Source organism: Mixophyes fleayi, chromosome 5 (genome assembly GCF_038048845.1).
Source record: "Mixophyes fleayi isolate aMixFle1 chromosome 5, aMixFle1.hap1, whole genome shotgun sequence".
Classification (NCBI taxonomy): domain Eukaryota; kingdom Metazoa; phylum Chordata; class Amphibia; order Anura; family Limnodynastidae; genus Mixophyes; species Mixophyes fleayi.
Window position 1 is genome coordinate 137,610,365 of NC_134406.1, and position 22,418 is coordinate 137,632,782.

A 22,418-nucleotide genomic window follows, 5' to 3' on the forward strand; every position below is an offset into this window, starting at 1 on the left:
ACATTGCTTTGTGCTTGGATCATATAGCTCACTAAGTACTTTTTACCTTTGCAATCTGGCTGGACCGATATGCAATATGATGTAGCACTTATGTATCAAACTCTCATTGGCCCATGGATTGTAAGCTTGCGAGCAGGGCCTTCTTATTTCTCTGTCTGTCTGTATTACCCAATATTGTTTTATTAGTGTTTGTTCCCAATTGTAAAGCGCTATGCAATTTGCTGCCGCTGTATAAATAAACAATGATTATGATGATGATTATCCTATGTAAATTAGATCTGTTATAATCTATTAGTGCTGCCAATACTGGACATTCATTAGAGTCTTTAAAAAGAAATGAATAAAAATTATATCATTATGTGGAAAGGGGTCTGGTGAAGCCTGGAGTGTAATTTTATATTTCATAAATGTTACTTTACTCGAATACTCCAACTCATGCATTTTCCTTTTTGCTTTTCTACCTTTCTTGTGAATAAAATAATACCCAGCAATTCACCGGTCATCTATTCTTTTTGTATTTAAAGGAATTCTTAAGTATTTGAAATGCACAATAGTTAGAGTGGGATCAAGGAGCAACAGTGAAATCTTGAAAGAATGTTCCCTATCCAATATTAGACGCAAGAAAAGTCACCAAAATTTACCTGGATATATGCGAGCGATGCATGCAGAGGTAATTCATATACAATTTACTGCAGCTTTTTTGGCAAATTGATCTTTGGAATTCTTTGCTTTATTCCCGTGTAGAACCTAGTGTAAGGCAAGCTGTTTGGGAAGTAGTAATCTGTATTGCTCATTTGTAAAAACTGTAATATTGGGCACAGCTGCATATTCTTTATGTGTCCATTCTTCATCCTGCTATCAATCAATCATTGGCAATTATTAAGTATATAATTATAGATAGTATAAGAAAATGTGCAGTACCCATTCACTGGTGAGTGACAAATTTTAATGGTGGTGTATTGTGTAGCAATGTGAGGTAAAAGGAAATGAGTGTCTTTTCCTTTTGTTTATGATCTTCGTTCTTCTAAAACAAAAAAAACATCAGTGGCAACCTGATAATAAATAAGAATAGCTAAATAACGATTACACCCAAACTAAAGTTATAGTAATGATTTGTTCACAAAAAAAAATATATAACTACAATAAATTGCTAAAATACTATTATCACTATTGCAAACCTCAATTATAATTGCTGCTAAGAAATCTTATGAACATATATGAAATATGCCCAATAAACAATAAACAATAAAGGAATCATATAAAGTACCAGCTAAATCAGGGGAAAATAAACAGTATGTAAATCAAAATCCCAATCATGCTGCAGACAACAGGCAGTTCATATAGACAAATGCAGAACGATAAATATAATATAAATATACAAACTTGCCACCATCTGACCCTGCTACCATTAAACTTCTTGCCCTTTCCACCTCCCTAGGCTTCAGTGGACCTCTTCCCCCCACCCACTGTCTTGGTCACTCCCTTGACCTTGTCTTCTCTTCTGCGATCTCTCTGACTTCTCCAACTCTCCCTTCCCACTCTCTGACCACCATCTCCTCTCCTTCACTCTGTCCTCCTCCCCTGCTCCCATCTCGCCTTAAGCTACCCTCACTAGGCGCAGCCTTGATGCTATTGACCCCACCTCTTTCTCCTCCTCTCTTGAAACTCTCCTATAACCTCTTCCCTCCCTGGACTGCCCTGACCAGGCGTCCTCTCTCTACAACCACTCCCTCACTACTGCCCTGGATGCTGTCGCCCTGGCCTCTTCTATTCACCGACGCCGCCTTGTTCCCCATCCCTGGCACTCCAAACTCACTGCTACCTCCAAAAGTTCTCTCGCACTGCTGAACGCCTCTGGAGGCAATCTCGTTCCCTGGCTGACTTCCTTCACTTCAAATTTATCCTCTCCTTATTCTGCTCTGCCCTCTCCCTTGCTAAACAATCTTTCTTTAAGTCCCTCATTTCTTCTCAGTCCTTCAATTCCTGCCACATCTTTGCCACTTTCAACTCCCCCCTCCCCCTCATGTACCGCTTTCCCTCTCTGCTTCTGACTTCGCCACCTTTTTCTCTTCCAAACTTGAGGCCATCAGACTGAACTCCTCCTCCCATCACTCATCCCTTCTTCTCTCTCCAACAACCAACTCTGGTGTGTCACGGGCACTAGGAGTCTTGCCCAGGATTTCACCAGTTGACTATGCTTACCAGAGAGGCGGAGTTTGCACAGCGGTCCTCTGGCAGCAGGGTGAATAGTGGAACGTATATAACAGCAGATGGAGAGAGGATGCCAATGAAAATGATGATAGTCAGAGACTTGCAGCTATACTGGTAAATGAGTCAGCGACTTGCAGCTATATTGGTAGATGAGTCAGCGACTTGCATCTATAGTGGAAAGGCAGGTTTGAACCACGGAGACCAGGTTGGGCGTGAGCAGGTGAAGGAAGGTAACAGGGGAGTCAGTGGTCTGCGTACAGCAAGTTGTACCACTGCTATGGTGAGAAGACTTGTCCAGGTGCAGGTAGGTAGCGGGGAAGTCAGTGGTCTGCGTACAGCAAGTTGTACCACTGCTATGGTGAGAAGACTTGTCCAGGTGCATGTAGGTAGCGGGGTAGTCAGTGGTCTGCGTACAGCAAGTTGTACCACTGCTATAGTGAGAAGACTTGTCCAGGTGCAGGTAGGTAGCGGGGAAGTCAGTGGTCTGCGTACAGCAAGTTGTACCACTGCTATGGTGAGGAGTAATACAGGTGCGGATGAGTGGAAGCATGCAAAGAGTCAATAATGGTATGAAGACACTGAGAGCACAGAGGAACTTGATCCAAACAGATATGCAGAGTTGACAGCTAATAGTCTATAACGGTATGTATACCGCTGCTGAGTAGAGAGGCTTGCACAGAGCGGATATGCGGGATAATAACTGATAGTCAATCACAAGTATGCATATCACTGCTGAGTAGAGAAGCTTGTTCCAAACAGATATGCAGCGTAACAACAAATAGTCTATAGCGGGTATGGATACCGCTGCAGGGTAGAGAAGCTTGTCCTAGGCGGATATGCAAGGTAACAGTTGATAGTCAATAACAAGTAAGCATACCACTGATGAGTAGAGAAGCTTGTCCACGAGAATATGCAGGCACAGCAGGGACGCTGAACGGCTGTAGAGGGTATGGGAACCGCAGTTGAGCAGGGCAGGTAATCCAGGAGCCAGCTGAAGATACGAGTAGGATACAGGAATCAATAGCGGGTATGGAAACCACCGATGAGTAGCACAGGTAATCAGCAGGAAGCTGAAGACACTAGAAGTACACAAGAGATACCTTCAGAGACTCACAGGGAATGAGACTCAAGATCAGGCAACAAGGTAATGAGCACAGGTGCCTTAAATAGGGAGAGGTGCCTGATCCACCAATGAGATTAAAAACAAAGGTCATAAGTTCTTGGATGCTGCGCATGCGCAGTGCATCAAGATGGCGGACGGCCGCGGCTCAGGACAGGTGCCGGCAGGAAGGCTAGGGAACCACGCACCAGCGCAGAGGCACTCACAGTCCGGTGAGTGACATGGTGCTTCTTCTGCCTTACATCAGGAGAAGTTCACTCCCTTATTCCTTCCTCTCCATCCTCCACCTGTCCTCTCGATCCCATCCCCTCTCACCTCCTTCGCTCTCTCTCCCACTGCCTGCTCTTACCTCGCACACCTTGTCAACCTATCACTCTCCTCTGGGGTAGTCCCCTCCTCATTTAAACACGCTCTTATCTCTCCTATCCTCAAAAAACCCAATCTTGACCCCACCTCTCTTGTTAATTATTGCCCTATCTCACTTCTCCCTTATGCCTCCAAATTACTTGATCGGATTGTCTGCAGCCGCCTCACCAGACACCTCTCGGACAATTCCCTCCTTGACCCTCTCCAATCCGGTTACTGCTCCCTCCACTCCACCGAAACTGCCCTGGCCAAAGTTCCTAATTATCTCCTATCAGCCAAATCCAGGGGTCACTTCTCCCTACTCATCCTCCTAGACCTCTCCGCAGCCTTCGACACCGTGGACCACTCCCTCCTGCTGCAAACTCTTCTCTTTCTCGGCCTCTCTGAATCTGTCCACACCTGATTCACCTCAAACCTCACTAACCTCTCCTTCTCTGTATCCACTCCGCTGCCTGGGTGTCACCCTCGACACCTCTCTCTCTTTTGCCCCACACATTCAATCCCTTGTCCAAGCCTGTCACTTCCAAATACGCATCATAGCCCGCATTCGGCCCTTCCCCTCTCAGGATGCCACCAAAACTATCATTGATGCTCACATCATCTCACGCCTTTATTATTGCAACCTCCTCCTTACTGGCCTCCCCCACTCCCATCTCACCCCCCTCCGCTCTATACTCAATGCGGCTGCAAGACTCCTTTTCCTTTCACGCTCCTCTGCCTCCCCTCTCTGCCTTGCCTTACACTGGCTCCCCTTCCCCTACAGAATCCTTTTCAAACTCCTTACCACCACTTACAAGGCTCTCTCCCAGTCTACTGCCCCTTATATCTCTAACCTCCTCTCCATTCACACTCTTGCCTGCTCCCTGCACTTGGCGAATAACCATCGCTTCTCCTCCACTCTGATCACCTCTTTCCACTTCAGAATCCAAGACTTCTACCGTGCGGCACCTCTTCACTGGAATGACCCCTCATCTCCTCTGCTCGTTCTCCCCTCTCTTCTCCCGGCCCCCTTTTCTCCCCCCATGCTTGAACCGGCTCCCTTTGTACCTGATCTTGTTTACCCTCCCTTAGGATGTAAGCTCATATGAGCAGGGCCCTCTTCCCTCCTGTCCCCATACCTGTTCTTCTGCTTCGTCTTTACTGCATTAGCCTGCCTGGAGTTTCTGAAGTATTGGTATTTTCTGTTTATTGTTCTGTACTGTTTCACCCTGTGTAGGCTACTGTTTGTACTGTGTACGGCACCGCGGAAATCTTGTGACGCCTAACAAAGAAATGATAATAATGATAATAACTTAGATTCTGACTAGGAGCAAATAAATATCTAAAGCCCTAAAGATGTGAGGCACTGATGATGTCATGGAAACCCGGACCTGATGTATTATATAGAAGCAGCTTGTTATATAGGATCCAAATCCAGTGTGACTTCCTTCCATCTGTACAGACATATATATAATGCAAAAGCTCTCGCTCTCCTGACTTCTTTTCATGCACTGAATACTGATGGTCTGTCTGACATCAGTGCAGAAGAAGAAATTGAGCTCTCACCAAATAATAATACAGGCCAATTATAATGTGTGTGATGTCACTGCTGGGCATAATGATTGTGGTCAGTGCTTGACATAATGTGTGTTGTACTTGCTAGCCATAATGCATGTGGTCATAAGGGGTGGTCCCTCACAGTAGCGTAAAAAAGAAAATCAAGTAGTCTAGCAACTTAAAAATTATGTGTTATGCTTCAAACATATTTTCTGCAAGGTTTATTAATACATGTTAATGTGAATTAAATACCATAGCTAAAACATTTAAGCACACTTGTCTGAATACACTTGTTAATCCTTCTTATTTACTAAAGTCTGAATAGAAACAGATATGTAGTATGAATAAGGATTTGAAACAAATGGTTGATATTTCTATTTTCTTTTTAGTTATTAGACGAAAAGAAAGACATTGAAAACAATTTAACCAAAAAGGCAATCCTTCTTCAAAATATTACTAAAGGAATTATTCATGAGGACATTTTGGAACAATATATGCCTCTTCATCATTTCCAGTGCCTTATGTCACAAAAGGTAACAACAGTATATTTGTTATTGATATGTAAATGAATGATTGATTGGCACTGTGAATTAAATGTCTCCAAACTATGTAGGGAAAAAAATCATAACTCCAGATTTTCAGCAGGCAGTGGTGGTAGAAGTTCCACCCTAACAATTATGTTTATGTTAAGCTGCACACAAATATATGATTTTTTACTTCTGGGCAAGTGTACAAAGCATTAATTCCGAAAGTGCTTTGTACACTAATTCTCATTATTGAGCAACAGCTATAATATTCCATAGTTGACAACTATCCAAAATTTCTAGGTACAGATCCAGTTTTTAATTTGTCCCTGCAAGTTTATTTTTTATTCCTGGAAGACAAATTGTACACCAGGTAATGCACTGTACCCCTGCATTCAGACCGCTCTCTTTATATAAACAATTCAACCAAACCCTTTTATAATATAAATCATTGTAAATATTATGTGTACATTTCATTGCGTCTGCAGAGTACTAAATAAATTCTACTCAGAGCAGCATTTAAATTAGAGCATTTTTAATTAGAAATCTGGCCTAGTAAAGCCACAAAAGAAGAAAAATACTAAGGTGTGTACCGTCCAAATAATGTGGAAAATAGTGAAATATAAGTCGCGCAGCTACCTCAATAAAGTGTTCATATTTACATGTAGAAATTGAAGGAAATGTCCACCATTTATTCTCATCGTGATGTTAGTGTCTCTAGTGGCAACAGAAAAAACAACAAAAATAACATACACTAGATACAGATTCTTTGTGAAAATGTAACAAAATGTGAACACACTCACCTAGTTTAGGCAAAAGTAAAGCATTAAATAAATGCTTTACATTGTTATGATAAGTATTTGTGAATCAAACCGTATAGTTATGTGATGGAAATTTGCATTTACCATGTCTCAAAGAATATATATTTTTTATTTTATTCTGAAAAATATGAAAAACCGTGGTGCAGTATTTTTATAAGCATAAAACCTATATAGAAATACTGCACTCACAGATGTGATCGTCAAATAAATGTAGTAAATTTAAGATGACGACCAGGCAGTTTCTCTCATCCACTTCTGCTTGTTTCACAGATCCGGGGCCTGATTCATTAAGGTTCTTAAATGAAGAGGATTCTCATTTCAGTCTCCTGGACAAAACCATGTTACAATGGAAGGGGTGCAAATAAGTGTTCTGTTTTACACATAAGTTAACTACTGACTGTTTTTTCATGTAACACACAAATATCAACTTTAAATTTCAGTGTACAAATAAGCTTTCAAGTATTTGTGTGCTTCATGAAAAAACAGGCAGTATTTAACTTATGTGTAAAACAGAACACTTATTTGCACCCCTTCCATTGTAACATGGTTTTGTCCAGGAGACTGAAATGAGTATCCTCTTCATTTGAGATCCTTAATGAATCAGGCCCCCCGTCTTCTTCTTCAGGAAAGTAGTTACATTTAATGAGAATATGAACATTGTGTGATAGAAAGACACAGGGGTAAATGTATGAATCTCCGGATTCTTTATCTCCTGCGTGTTCAGCCTCTTCAGCGCTTAAATTTAAAGCGGCGCTGCATTGTAAAGAGAAACTTCCCTTTACAATGCAGCGCCGCTTTAAATTTAAGCGCTGAAGAGGCTGAACACGCCGGAGATGAAGAATCCGGAGATTCATACATTTACCCCACAATCTGTACTTCAATATATATGTCTGGAGCCAACTTTTTAAAATGATCGGAGGTGCTCACGTTACTCCTCCCAAATGAAATGCATAGGCATAGTCAGTGGCTGAGAAACCACAGATATTGGGGGTGCTCAAACACACACACAAAACTGGCTCCTTTGATTTATGTTATTACACATAAATACATATCCACATTAATTAGCCTTTATTTCTCTTTCACAAACTTTTTTTTGTTCTTCATAGACATGTAAATCATGGCTACTTAATTCCTAGCATAAGGTGTCAAAGGTACATCTTTTTGGTTAATTTTATTTTCTTATATATTAAAGCAACATTTTAACAAAAACTATCAATAAATATAATCCTGGTACAGCTCAAATAAAAATCATAACACAGTAATTACAGTTGGGAATAAACCAAGCCAAATTAGGCTTTTTCAAAGAGTCCATCAGGAGTTGGACACTTATTTCATTGACAATCAAGTTTTTTAAATCTTTATGTTTTTGCTGGTACCTCCACTCACCGAGGGGGATATTGTAACTGCCGTTTCTTGTAGTGATTGGGATCCCTGTGCCACTAGCTTCATCAAGGAGAGGGGGCCAATACTGGATCATTATTACTTATTTGTCTCCTCCTGAAGAAATAATCAGGGTCTTATACATGTCTGGCGCTGGGGCCTGCACAGGAGAAGTGGATACAGGGTCCCCCGGTGCTTGTGAGGAGAAGGGTATCAGATTGGGGTCTGCCTATCATGTCAGCACTGCACTAAGCACAGGGGAGCTGAATGGGGCACTATTCCTGGAGCTGGCACTGGTGGGTTTGCTATCCAGCACTTCATCCTTGGGGTTTTCCTCACTGAGACAGGCACGCCACAAGAGAATGCAGCGCATCCATCAGCTCTCCTTCTTCTCCCCTTCTGCCCTCTCCACCTGCAGGGAAGTAATGTATGAAAAATGGGTGTAGTGTCTGGGTTTTTCAGTGTCTGTACCTTAGTCTGTGTCTGTTTTGTAGTTTCGCATCATGCTGGTTTTGTGCACTACAGCTGTCCCTCTATCTTCTCTCATTGTTCCTGTCATTTATGATAATCTGGGTATATCCAGGACTAAGGTTAGGTGGTGGGTGGGCTCCAAGTGTCACAGGCAGTGAGGCGCTAGGGTCCTAGGTGCATTGTATGAAGCAGAATTCCAGCTGCTTTGCTCACCTGTAGGGGTATCAATTTGAGATGGCAGAACCAGCTGGGTGAGATTCATGACCCAGTCTATTGCAGACAGGGCCGTCTCTTCCATTGGGCACGATGGGCAGGTGCCCGGGGGCCCTGCAGGCAAGGGGGGCCCGTCCGAATCCTATTTTTTTTTAAAATACTTACCTTGCGGTCACATCAGCGGTGATCCGGCTCCCTCCCTGGTCCCCTCTTCCGTGCTGTGCTCGCAGTGAATGCTGGGCGTGATGTCACACCCAGCATTCACTGCAACCACAGCACGGAAGAGGGCAGAAGAGACTCAGCGGCGCGGAAAAAAGAAGAGGATCGGACTTAAGGTAAGTTAAGGGGGCCCCTATATATATATATATATATATATATATATATATATATATATATATGTGTAAAAAAAAAGTGATTCTATATTAGGGATGAGCGCGCTCGGATTTCTGAAATCCGAGCCCACCCGAACGTTGCGGATCCGAGTCGGATCCGAGACAGATCCGGGTATTGGCGCCAAATTCAAAAGTGAAACTGAGGCTCTGACTCATAATCCCGTTGTCGGATCTCGCGATACTCGGATCCTATAAATTCCCCGCTAGTCGCCGCCATCTTCACTCGGGCATTGATCAGGGTAGAGGGAGGGTGTGTTAGGTGGTCCTCTGTGCTGTTTAGTTCTGTGCTGTTTAGTTCTGTGCTGTTTAGTTCTGTGCTGTGCTGTGCTGTTTAGTGCTGTTTAGTGCTGTGCTGTGCTGTGCTGTGCTGTGCTGTGCTGTGCTGTGCTGTGCTGTGTTCTGCAGTATCAGTCCAGTGGTGCTGTGTGCTGTGCTCTGTCCTTCTGAGGTCAGTGGTGCTGCTGGGTCCTGTGCTGTGTCCTGTTCAGTCCAGTGGTGCTGTGTCCTGTGCTCTGTGCTTCTAAGGGCATAGTTATTTCCCCAATATTCCCCTGTGTTTAAAAAAATAAAAAAAAGTTTTTTTAAAAAATACCAAAAACTACTTTAATATTTTTTAATTACCACAAAATTTTCACAACCAATCCTGCAGTATAAGCCCATTGGTACTGCAATATTACCAAGTTCACACATTCAGCAGTAAAAGTCCAGTGGTACTGCAATATTACAAAGTTTACACATTCTGCAGTATCAGTCCAGTGGTGCTGTGTCCTGTGCTCTGTCCTGCTGAGTTCCGTAGTGCTGCTGGGTCCTGTGCCGTGTCCTGTTCAGTCCAGTGGTGCTGTGTCCTGTGCTCTGTGCTTCTAAGGGCATAGTTATTTCCCCACTATTCCCAAGTTTTTTAAAAATAAAAAAAAAGTAAAAAAAAATAAAAAAAAAAATAAAAAAAAATATATAATAATTATAACCAAATTTGCAAAACCAATCCAGCAGTATAAGTCCATTGGTACTGCAATATTACCAAGTTCACACATTCTGCAGTATCAGTCCAGTGGTGCTGTGTCCTGTGCTCTGTCCTGCTGAGTTCCGTAGTGCTGCTGGGTCCTGTGCCGTGTCCTGTTCAGTCCAGTGGTGCTGTGTCCTGTGCTCTGTGCTTCTAAGGGCATAGTTATTTCCCCACTATTCCCAAGTTTTTTAAAAATAAAAAAAAAGTAAAAAAAAATAAAAAAAAAAATAAAAAAAAATATATAATAATTATAACCAAATTTGCAAAACCAATCCAGCAGTATAAGTCCATTGGTACTGCAATATTACCAAGTTCACACATTCTGCAGTATCTTGTGCTACATATAATGGAGACCAAAAATTTGGAGGATAAAGTAGGGAAAGATCAAGACCCACTTCCTCCTAATGCTGAAGCTGCTGCCACTAGTCATGACATAGACGATGAAATGCCATCAACGTCGTCTGGTAAGCACGATGCCCAATCTCCTAGTACAGGGCATGTAAAATCCAAAAAGCCCAAGTTTTCAAAAAACAGCAAAAAAAGAAACTTAAAATCATCTGAGGAGAAACGTAAAGTTGGCAATATGCCAATTACGACAAGTAGTGGCAAGGAACGGCTTAGGCCCTGTCCCGTGTTCATGACTAGTGGTCCAGCTTCACCCAAGGATCTAAGCCCTCCTCCCCCCCCCTACAAAAAATTTAAGAGAGTTATGCTGTCAGCAACAACAACAAAACAGCAAAGAACTCTGCCTTCTAAACAGATGACATCACAAATCCCCAAGGCGAGTCCAAGGGTGTTGTTGGTTGTGAACCCTGACCTTCCCATCACTGTAAGGGAAGAGGTGACTCCATCCAGCATTTGCAGCACGCCCTCTGCATATGCTGGAAGGATCACCCACAGTCCAGTTACAGATTTGGCTAATGAAGGTGTGAATGTTGTACACTGGGAGGAGGATATTGATGTAGCTGGCGCTGAGGAGGATGTTGATGATTATGATGCAGACAGATACCAAATTGCATTTCTCAATTTCTATTTATATTCTAGATTATATAACGGCTGAAAAGTTTTCTGTTTTACTCCTAGTGGAGAGGGGATCTGATGCAGACAGATACCAAACTGCCTTTGTCCATTTCTTTGTATATTTGAATTGCTAGTTCTACAGTCTATGCAGGCTGCTTTATTTATATTCAACTACAAGTGTAGGGCGGGGGGGGGGGCATAGATAGCCACCAAAGTAACGTGGTCCATTTAATTTCACTTTCTAGCTCCACAGTCTGTGCAGCCTGCTTTTTTTTATCTTCAAAGTATTTATATTTACAAGCCTTGCAATCTAAATTAACTAGAGGTAGTGACGTGGTAGAACTCCAAAAGGCAGTTTGGAAGCCCCTGTACAAACTGGCTCTATTTTACCTGAGTTGTCCCCCCTCCAGTGTGTACTCGGAAAGAGTTTTTAGTGCAGCGGGGAACCTGGTCAGTGAGCGGCGAAGGAGGTTGCTTCCTCACAACGTTGAAAAAATGATGTTTATAAAAATGAATAATCAATTCCTCAATGAAGTACAGCACTGCCCTCCAGATACTACAGAGGGACCTGTGGTTGTGGAGTCCAGCGGGGACGAATTGATAATGTGTGATGAGGAGGAAGTACACACTGTAGGGGGAGAGGAATCAGAGGTTGAGGATGAGGACGACATCTTGCCTCAGTAGAGCCTGTTTAGTCTGTACAGGGAGAGATGAATAGCTTTTTTGGTGTGGGGGCCCAAACAAACCAATCATTTCAGTCAAAGTTGTTTGGTAGGCCCTGTCGCTGAAATGATTGGTTTGTTAAAGTGTGCATGTCCTATTTCAACAACAGACCTCTCAACTGCAGCTCATCCCTCCTCTGCGGGGATAATGTCTCCTGTGCTCTGACACGTCACTCTGTGTACTCTCAGCCTCAGGATCTGACACTACAGCTACCATGCCTCTTGTAGCAGCCCTCACTCCAGGGCCTCTTCCATGTGCAGTGTCCCCCTCTCTCTTGGGTTCACTATAGTGGCATGGAGTTCTCCCCCTCATCCAGGGCACACATTCCTTGCCCTGGCTCAGTCACCACGCTCAGACTTCCAGGCAATGCTGGGGGAGCCTGGGAGCTTCCACCCCAGGTCCCCAGCTACAACTCTCCTCTCCTGTGTCTTCTCTCTCTTTCTGACACTTTAAAGATCGTGCCTTTAAATGAAAAAGTCAGTCTTCATTGCACGACTATGTGCAAGTGCAACAGGGACATTTTTTTGGGTTTACAAAGTCAAACAATAACACTACGACCCTGTCTGTCTGGGGTCTGTCAATGACGAATGGTCTGGAGCATGTTTTGAGGAGGTATTGTGGCCCCGGTATCAAATTGGGTACCGGGGCCACCCCACTATGCAGTCCAGATACTTGTTTGGTGGAATTCCGACACGTGGAGGGTTTTTTAATTATATTGTGGCCTCGGTACCAAATTGTGTACCGGGGCCACCACACTACGCAGTCAAGATACTTGTTTGGTGGAATTCAGACCAGTTGAGGGTTTTATTATTATATTGTGTGGACCACTCTATCTATACCACACTACAACTCTATACCACTCTATTTCCTACTTTAATTCTATTTAATTCTATTTCCTACTTTAATTCTATTACTAATTAATTACCATAAAGAGGAACAAAAAAAACCAATTTTACCAAAAGTATAATATGACTTAGACTTACAAACACTACACTTGAAAGATCGTGCCTTTAAATGAAAAAGTCAGTCTTCATTGCACGACTATGTGCAAGTGCAACAGGGACATTTTTTTGGGTTTACAAAGTCAAACAATAACACTACGACCCTGTCTGTCTGGGGTCTGTCAATGACGAATTGTCTGGAGCATGTTTTGAGGAGGTATTGTGGCCCCGGTATCAAATTGGGTACCGGGGCCACCCCACTATGCAGTCCAGATACTTGTTTGGTGGAATTCCGACACGTGGAGGGTTTTTTAATTATATTGTGGCCTCGGTACCAAATTGTGTACCGGGGCCACCACACTACGCAGTCAAGATACTTGTTTGGTGGAATTCAGACCAGTTGAGGGTTTTATTATTATATTGTGTGGACCACTCTATCTATACCACACTACAACTCTATACCACTCTATTTCCTACTTTAATTCTATTTAATTCTATTTCCTACTTTAATTCTATTACTAATTAATTAACATAAAGAGGAACAAAAAAAACCAATTTTACCAAAAGTATAATATGACTTAGACTTACAAACACTACACTTGAAAGATCGTGCCTTTAAATGAAAAAGTAAGTCTTCATTGCACGACTATGTGCAACAGGGACAGTTTTTTTCTTTACAAAGTCAACTAATAACACTTGGACCCTGTCTGTCTTTAACATACTTGATGGGATCTCAATGACGAATTGTCTGTAGCATGTTTGGAGGAGGTATTGTGGCCCCGGTATCAAGTTGGGTACCGGGGCCACCCCACTACGCAGTCCAGATACTTGTTTGGTGGAATTCTGACACGTGGAGGGTGTATTTATTTTATTGTGGCCCCGGTATCAAATTGGGTACCGGGGCCACCCCACTACGCAGTCCAGATACTTGTTTGGTGGAATTCTGACACGTGGAGGGTGTATTTATTTTATTGTGGCCCCGGTATCAAATTGGGTACCGGGGCCACCCCACTACGCAGTCCAGATACTTGTTTGGTGGAATTCTGACACGTGGAGGGTGTATTTATTTTATTGTGGCCCCGGTATCAAATTGGGTACCGGGGCCACCCCACTACGCAGTCCAGATACTTGTTTGGTGGAATTCTGACACGTGGAGGGTTTTTTAATTATATTGTGGCCTCGGTACCAAATTGTGTACCGGGGCCACCACACTACGCAGTCAAGATAGATAGATGCGTATCATAGATAAAGTACATTCAGTGGTGTGGGGCAAATTGAAAAATATTCAAAATGCACTGACATTATCAAAAACAAGAGGTTGTCACACGCTAAAACTCCAACATGTATATGATGGAGAGGATGGAGGAGCAGCCGTATGTGTAGTGTAATGCAGACCTGTTGAAGGTTTTTTATATATTTTATTGTGGTGCCCAGTGCCCACTCCTCTAGGCAGTCCAGGTACATTTATTGGTGCGATTCATAAAAGTTCAGGGTTTTTAATATATTGTGGTGACCCACTCCTCTACGCAGTCCAGGTACATTTATTGGTGCGAATCATAAAAGTTCAGGGTTTTTAATATATCTTGTGGTGACCCACTCCTCTACGCAGTCCAGGTACATTTATTGGTGCGAATCAAACAAGTTGATGGTTTTCTTATTATATATATTGTGGTGACCCACTCCTCTACGCAGTCCAGGTACATTTATTGGTGCGAATCAAACAAGTTGATGGTTTTCTTATTATATATATTGTGGTGACCCACTCCTCTACGCAGTCCAGGTACATTTATTGGTGCGATTCATAAAAGTTCAGGGTTTTTAATATATTGTGGTGACCCACTCCTCTACGCAGTCCAGGTACATTTATTGGTGCGAATCAAACAAGTTGATGGTTTTCTTATTATATATATTGTGGTGACCCACTCCTCTACGCAGTCCAGGTACATTTATTGGTGCGAATCAAACAAGTTGATGGTTTTCTTATTATATATATTGTGGTGACCCACTCCTCTACGCAGTCCAGGTACATTTATTGGTGCGATTCATAAAAGTTCAGGGTTTTTAATATATTGTGGTGACCCACTCCTCTACGCAGTCCAGGTACAATTATTGGTGCGAATCATAAAAGTTCAGGGTTTTTAAGATATTGTGGTGACCCACTCCTCTACGCAGTCCAGGTACAATTATTGGTGCGAATCATAAAAGTTCAGGGTTTTTAAGATATTGTGGTGACCCACTCCTCTACGCAGTCCAGGTACAATTATTGGTGCGAATCATAAAAGTTCAGGGTTTTTAAGATATTGTGGTGACCCACTCCTCTACGCAGTCCAGGTACAATTATTGGTGCGAATCATAAAAGTTCAGGGTTTTTAAGATATATTGTGGTGACCCACTCCTCTACGCAGTCCAGAAAGATACCTTTTTGCAACGTTTTGGACTAATAACTATATTGTGAGGTGTTCAGAATACACTGTAAATTAGTGGAAATGCTTGTTATTGAATGTTATTGAGGTTAATAATAGCCTAGGAGTGAAAATAAGCCCAAAAACTTGATTTTTAAACTTTTTATGTTTTTTTCAAAAAAAATCCGAATCCAATACCTTAAATCCGAACCGAGACCTTTCGTCAAGTGTTTTGCGAGACAAATCCGAACCTCAAAAATAACGAAAATCCGGATCCAAAACACAAAACACGAGACCTCAAAAGTCGCCGGTGCACATCCCTATTCTATATATATAATCACGTTTTTTTTTTACATACATATATTTTTTTTTACACACACACACACACACACTATTTATATATATATATATATATATATATATAAATATATATATATATTTTTTGTTGTTTTTTAGGGGCCCGGTACACTGCATTGCCTGGGGGCCCATAAAGTAGTTAAGGTGGCCCTGATTACAGAGCTTATGCAGCTTGCCACATTTCCCACATGGATGAGCAAGGATAGCCCTCCTCCACCCCTTCTGCAGGAGCCTTATGAAGCGACACTTCTTCTTCTGGGGTACTTGAACAAGGACCATCAGGCCTCTCACCTGCATCACCAGACTAGCCACCATGGGCTCTGTCACACGCCGCTCACCCACGGCTGCCACCCGGTAACCTGAATATCATTCATTCCTCAATCCCCGCTTCTTCCCCGGCTCTCAGGCCGGCAATCAGCTCTGCACATGCGCAGGTAATCCTCTCACCTGTGTTCAAATGTCTCGTTCATCCATTGGTTACCTCTCGTTTATAAGGCTCCTCCCAGCTCCTCTTAGTGCTGGTTCTCCTCGTCAGACTTGTGACCTGGAAGCAGCTCATGCACTCTGCTGCAATCACCTACTACCTGCTCCACTTGTTAGTGGTAACTACTGCAGAAAATCGCTACTATCTCTCCAACTGTGCTGCTGCAAATCACCTATTACCTGCTCCACTCGTTAGTGGTAACTATTGCAGATCATTGCTACCATCTCTAGAAGTGTGCTGCGGCAAATCACCTATTATCTCTATATGGACTATCACTGTGCATCACTCAGTACTCCTACTCATTTGTGGCTATCCAGTGCCTACATTCTCCTCTGTACTCGGTTCACTATCACTGCTTACTGGGAACTCCACTACAGGGCCGCAACCTGCAGGGTGGAAGGTGTAAGCTGCCAAGCCCAAATTCCCTTGCGGCAACCTCTGGTGAAAACCTTCCACTTTGTTAGATTCCACACCTCTAGGTGAAGTACCATCAATCCTAGACAGAACAGAAGGATCCCACTAATCCTAGTGAATCCTGACAGGCACAATGCCTGGGGAAGTCGGTGTAGAGTCTGGTGAAGGTTTCATCTTCTTTGCAAAGGATCGTGGAATCTGTTACTTCATCCAAAACATCAGACTTCAGTCCTGTGAGGTTCAAATTCCAAATTTTCCTCCCACAAGGAAGGTGTTGTGGCTTAAGATTCTGACCCTGGGACAAGCTTGTATTCTGACAGGAATTCCAATAACAATTTAGTGCAAGCCATCTGGCAACATTTGTCCAGCCAGTTCATAAGAATGTCCCCTTGATGTGTCAGTTGCTCCTTCGGTAGCAACATCCTCAACAGGGGTCATCCCTTCACCACATGGGATTGGACAATTGTGAGAACAGACTCCATTCTTTGGAGTTGGCATGCCGTCACTCTTCAGTGCCGCTCTCTGGGACTTTGGATGACAGCTTTTGCGAGTAAGGGTCATAACGATAGTCAGACAATGCCACCGCAGCATAACTCTATTATCAGGGAGATACCAAGAGATCACTTACCAGCAAGGTCATGAGATGGACAGAGTGGAATGATCCATTTATCACTGAGGTGTTCACTTCACAAGTGGATAACTGGGAAGCAGATATTTTTCAGCAGACATGCATTACACCTAGGAGAATGGTCCCTTCATCTGGACGTTTTCCAGTAGATTGTGGGAAGATGTGGTCAGCCAGATGTATACATGATAGTATCTCGATTGAACCACAATGTGGAGTGCTTCTACACAAGGACAAATAAATTGAAGGCATTGTGTGTAGATGCCATGTTGGTCCCATGGAACTTTCAACCACTTTATCTGTTCCCTCTGCTAGACGTGCTTCTTCGGGTCCTAAAGAAGGTAAACGAGAGGGGTTCAAGACGGTCGTGTTGCATGGATATTCTCAATATGGCAGAAGACTCTGAATGAGGAAGACAGGAGCCCTTTCATCACCAAGGTTTAGTTCAGCTGGGTTTAATAGTGTGGCACGCTGAAGGCAATAAAGCTGGTTTCAGAAATCATCACAGAGTTACATCACCTGATCTTTTACCTCCTATCAGTTTTCTTTCAAAGAAAATTTGCACAGACTTTCTTGCAAGTAGTGATGCATACATGCCCCCAAAAACCTCCTTGGAATCTCAACCTGGTGTTGACAATCTAACGGCATCATCCTTTGTATTTGGTGGAGTTAGAGTTCCTTAACTGGAAGATTATCTTTCTTGTACCTATATTCACAGTTAGAATAGTTTCAGAGCAGGGGGTGCTCTGCCTTGTAGGTCTCCATATTTCATCTTCTATGAAGACAGCGCTGTTGTTCAGAATAAATTTTCTCTTCAGCCCAAATTGGTTCATCTTAACCAGGACATTGTGATTTTAGCCTTAGAGTGTGGTAGGTCTCTGGAAGAAGAGGGCTATCTTCACTCACTTTGAGGACCTATGTTCATATGATCTTGAAGTGCATAGACCATTGCTAGATGGATTACTTTGGTAATTTATCAGGCATACATTGGAGCAGGGCAGCCTGTTTCCAAAAATGTGACTGCTCATTCTGCCTGATTGGTTTGTGTTTCCTGGGTGGCATGGCATGGGGCCTTAACTGAACAGCTATGTTGAACGTCCACCTGGTCTTCAGTCAACAAGACCACTAACTTTTACTGATTGTACTGCACATCCCAACTTTTGAGTGTACCCTCCAGTAGGGGTAACTTTGGGACATCCCTAGTTCTCCAGTGTCCCAATGTGGGGGAAAGAGAAAAGAGAATTATTGTACTTATGTTAAATTCTTTACCCTGAGTGCATTGGGAGACACTGGGCCATAAGCCAAATGATCACACAAACAGAACACAGACACAATAAAGGATAACAGACCAAACGCAGGAGAGATACAAAGATAGGAAAGAACATGTCACCCAGACCACTTCATGGAACATTTTCCCATTCATTTCAATCAGCAATGCATTTCTATGGGCTTTTTGCACACATTCAAATGCATTGTCCATTCAGATGAATAGGAAATCTCACTGATTGTCTGAAACCACTGCGATTATGTTTTGAGACTTCCATAGTTATCCTTGCAATCATTCCATTAATAGATTCCATGTGCCTGAGTCATTAAATAGAGCAAAGCAAAAAAAGAAGTAACTTTGCACCTTGGCAAAACTATGTTGCATTGGAGGGGGAGTTAAATTTGAAATGTGGGGACATCTTCATATTTGAGGTAAGGCATGTCCTACATAACTTTTTTTGTTCATTGAAATTGAAAACTTAGCAAGTATTTGTGTGCAACATGACAAAAAAAGCCAGCATATTCCTTCAGATGTTTTCCTGTGATTATGAACTGTATGGTGGGTTTTCAGAAATTTTACATATTGTACAAAAGACCATTAAAAAAATAAATAAAAAATATATATATATATATATATTTATATATAATATATTTATATTTAGCACTATCTCTAATTGCCCAGAGGTGGGGTAATAAGAAAGCACTGGGGTCAAACCCCAGTAGAACTCTACACTGCCTTCTAATAGTCCAGGTTTAGTTTGTCAATCGTGTTGATCAGCCTTTTAATATTTCATGAGGCCTCAGTCTATCTGCTAATAGAATGTATCATATTCACTAGTGCTATGGTTAATGGCTCAGGCCTACTCTGTACATGTTTTACTCATTTTATTTCTGGAAACACCATTAATATTTCTACTTCCCTCACTGAGACTTCCCCTCTACTGGAGCTTGAGCATAATAAGTACAAATATTTTTTTATGTGATGCTCAGAGCTTTATGTGAAATGTGTTCCTTTATTTAAATGTATCTGTAATGGTATTCCATATCTGAGTATAAGCTATTTGAGCAAATTTTACCTGCTGTGGTAGTGTCTGCGTTGGTTTGATTCCAACCAAAGGTCCTATCTGTGTGGAGTTTGCATGTTCTCTCCTTGTTTGCATGGATTTCCTCCTGGAGCTCTGGTTTACTCCCACAGTCCAAAAACATACTGGTGCTGCATTTTATGATTAGCACTTTATAAATAAACAATGGTAATATGTCAGGGTTGGCCAAAATATACTTAAGGCCAAATGTTAGGGAACAGCAATTTTGGAGAAAGAATTGTAGCACGTAGTATGTGATTTGCAAAATTGCCATTAGTGGATGCCCCCAGCATTTACTAATCTGTGCAAATTACAATATACGCCTTTAGTGCCCAGCAAATGTATTCACTTGTGCTCCCTACAGTACAAGCACATTTTCCCACCTATGTCTGGAGTTCCCAGCACATGACCTTGACTTTGTGCACCAGTAGCGTTCAGATTTTTTGCCCATCTTTGGTGACAAACGTAATTGCTCATCTGTGGTGCCCTGATTGTACTTGGTGTGATCAGCACAGAACAGCAGATGACTGCTCATTCTCTTTTGGTTCTGCTTGAATTGGCATTAGACACTAATAACTACTGCTATTTCAAGTACTCAGTTATGCTATAAACTTTAGTCACCATTAGTGTCTGCTGTAACTTGATGCAGAGCCAAGGGGTAGAGAAATGTGCTTTATTCTTTCATGGTGACTCTCTGGGATAATTGGTGCAGCCTCCACTAAGTCACGTTTATTAAGCACCTGGTTCTTCAGACTTTTAAGGACTTTCACCTGGTGCAGACATGAAGTCCCCACAGAACAGCGAAGCAAAGTGCTACCAATGATATTCCTTGGGTCTCCAAGTCTGCAATGGTCATCTCACCATTGTGGCCTTGCCATCTGAATTTGTTCAGCCCTCATAGATGTGGATTTATTGTACTATAAAATACTGTATATAGCATAGTAAAAATAGAACATACTAGAACTAAATCTAAAACACTTTTAATCTTACAGAAATACCTGGAGTATGACACTGCCACACAAGTGACAAGTATGATTGTAGAATGGCTGGGAACTTCAACAATCTATCGAAATACAATTTCAACAAAGCAAGGTAATTATCAAAATGCTGAGACAGAGAAAATGAATGCTTTAATGCACTGCAGATAGAGGACTAAACCCACTGAAAAATACTATCAGATTCCATTTCATTAGCTCCATTATAATGTAATAATTTACTGTTAGAACACTAAGTTCAAGCAAAAACTTAGTCTCATCACTTTGACAAAAGTAGGCAGCTAAATACTAAACACTGAGAAAGGTTTATCATAAAATGTAGATCATGAATGACATATATGTAAATAGAGTAACGTTTGGTATAATATTAACAGGGTTGCACAGGTCCTATGCACGCTTTTGACTTTTAATTAGAGATGCTCACTGACCCCTGTGTTTTGGTTTTGGTTTTGGATCTGGATTACCGTCGTGTTTTGATTTTGGTTTTGCCAAACCGCCATTGCGTGTTTTGGATTTGGTTTTGTTTGGTTTTGTTTTGCTATTTGTTAAAAAAATTACTTTTTTTGGCCTAAAATAACAGAATTTAGGTATTATTTTGTACCTACATTATTATTAACCTCACCAACACTAATTTCCAGTCATTTCCATTCAATTTTGCCCACCTCCTAGGTCACAATATGATTTTCATACACTTTCAAAGAAAAATTGCTGCATTTCTTGCCAGTGATAAGAAAAAGGGCATTGTCATGCCTGGGCATAAGACCAAAAATCCACCTCTCAAGTGTGGAATTATTTTTACAGAAATCCTGACAACAGTTGTCTAGCCATTTGTAGCGTTTTTAAAGCTACACTCAGTAGACCTTAACCATCTGGGATCCTCATCCATGTTACGTCATTTTTCAGCGAGTTCTTTGAAAGCTGTTGGGAAAAGAAAAAGAAAATGAAACTTAGGTAAAAAAAAAAATAACAACAAGCAGTCCAGTATCATCTGCCTCCCTTCTCTCATCTACATCCCAGCACCTGCAATCTACCCCCCCCCCCCTTCATCATCAATATCCCCATAACCAATAATTTACAGTTAAACAATCCTTTGCAAGAGGAAGTAACTGGTTTTAGACAGTTACTTGAGGTGTTCTGTCCCTATTACCAAATTCTATGACAACACCATTTTACTAGAAAAGCTATTCCTCACCTCTACCAGAAAGAACTTAAAAATGTAATCATTGGGCTACAAAATGCCATTCTACCCACTGTACACTTAACCACAGATATGTGGGCAAGCGGAACTGGGCAAAGTATAGATTATATGACTGTTACAGCCCACTGGGTTGATCATTCGCCTTCACCCGCAGGGACAGCAGCAGCATGTACCCAAGTACGTCACATTTTTCAGAAGTAGGCTACTCTGTGTATCAGCAGCTTCACTAAGAGGCATACAGCTGACAATCTGTTCCAAAAGGGATGTCATTGAAAGATGGCTAATCCTGCTTGGACTCTCCTGAGGATATGTAATTTCTGATGACGACCCCAATATCGTTCAAGTATTACAGCGGGGTTGAATTCCAACACATTTCCTGTTTTGCACACACAATTAACTTGGTGTTACAGAACTTTTAAAAAATGACATGCAGGAGATGCTGTTTGTGTCCGGAAAAATTTAGGGGCAATTTCTGTTTTCTGCAACAGCATGTAGGAGAATGCAGCAGCTGCAAGAAGACTAGCATTTGAGGGGAATGTACTTTAGTCCAGCGAAGTAGTCATCTGTGAAGAGAGTGCAGACATGGTTAGCTTGAGTCAAGTGATTGCCTTAATAATACATTTTGACAAGGAGCTACAGAAATTTAACGTGTGACATAAAACAAAGTAAATGTGCTGACTATATTTTAATTGTGAACGAAATACTTAATTTGCTTCACAAGGTTTCAAGACCTATCGACATCTTGTTGAGACGTCTTTTCCTTCAGTTTCTCAGGCAACTGCTTGTTGTACAAAAAATTGCTTTCCCAAGACACCCAGTGGTGATGCAGATGATTCTGCACAACATTTAGATATTTGCTCTGCTGTAAAAGAAT

At 42.0% G+C, this 22,418-nt stretch overlaps 1 protein-coding gene across 4 annotated transcripts in view; it reads left to right on the forward strand.

The window, feature by feature from the left end:
- LOC142158666 (NFX1-type zinc finger-containing protein 1-like) overlaps positions 1–22,418 on the forward strand; it is a 162,457-nt gene that overhangs the window by 100,386 nt on the left and 39,653 nt on the right. For all 4 annotated transcript variants that reach the window (XM_075212852.1, XM_075212854.1, XM_075212855.1 and 1 more), the window contains 3 exons: positions 525–670; positions 5,623–5,766; positions 20,344–20,443. In XM_075212852.1, the coding sequence (XP_075068953.1) occupies positions 525–670; positions 5,623–5,766; positions 20,344–20,443 (390 nt within the window). The remainder of the gene's footprint in view (positions 1–524; positions 671–5,622; positions 5,767–20,343; positions 20,444–22,418) is intronic.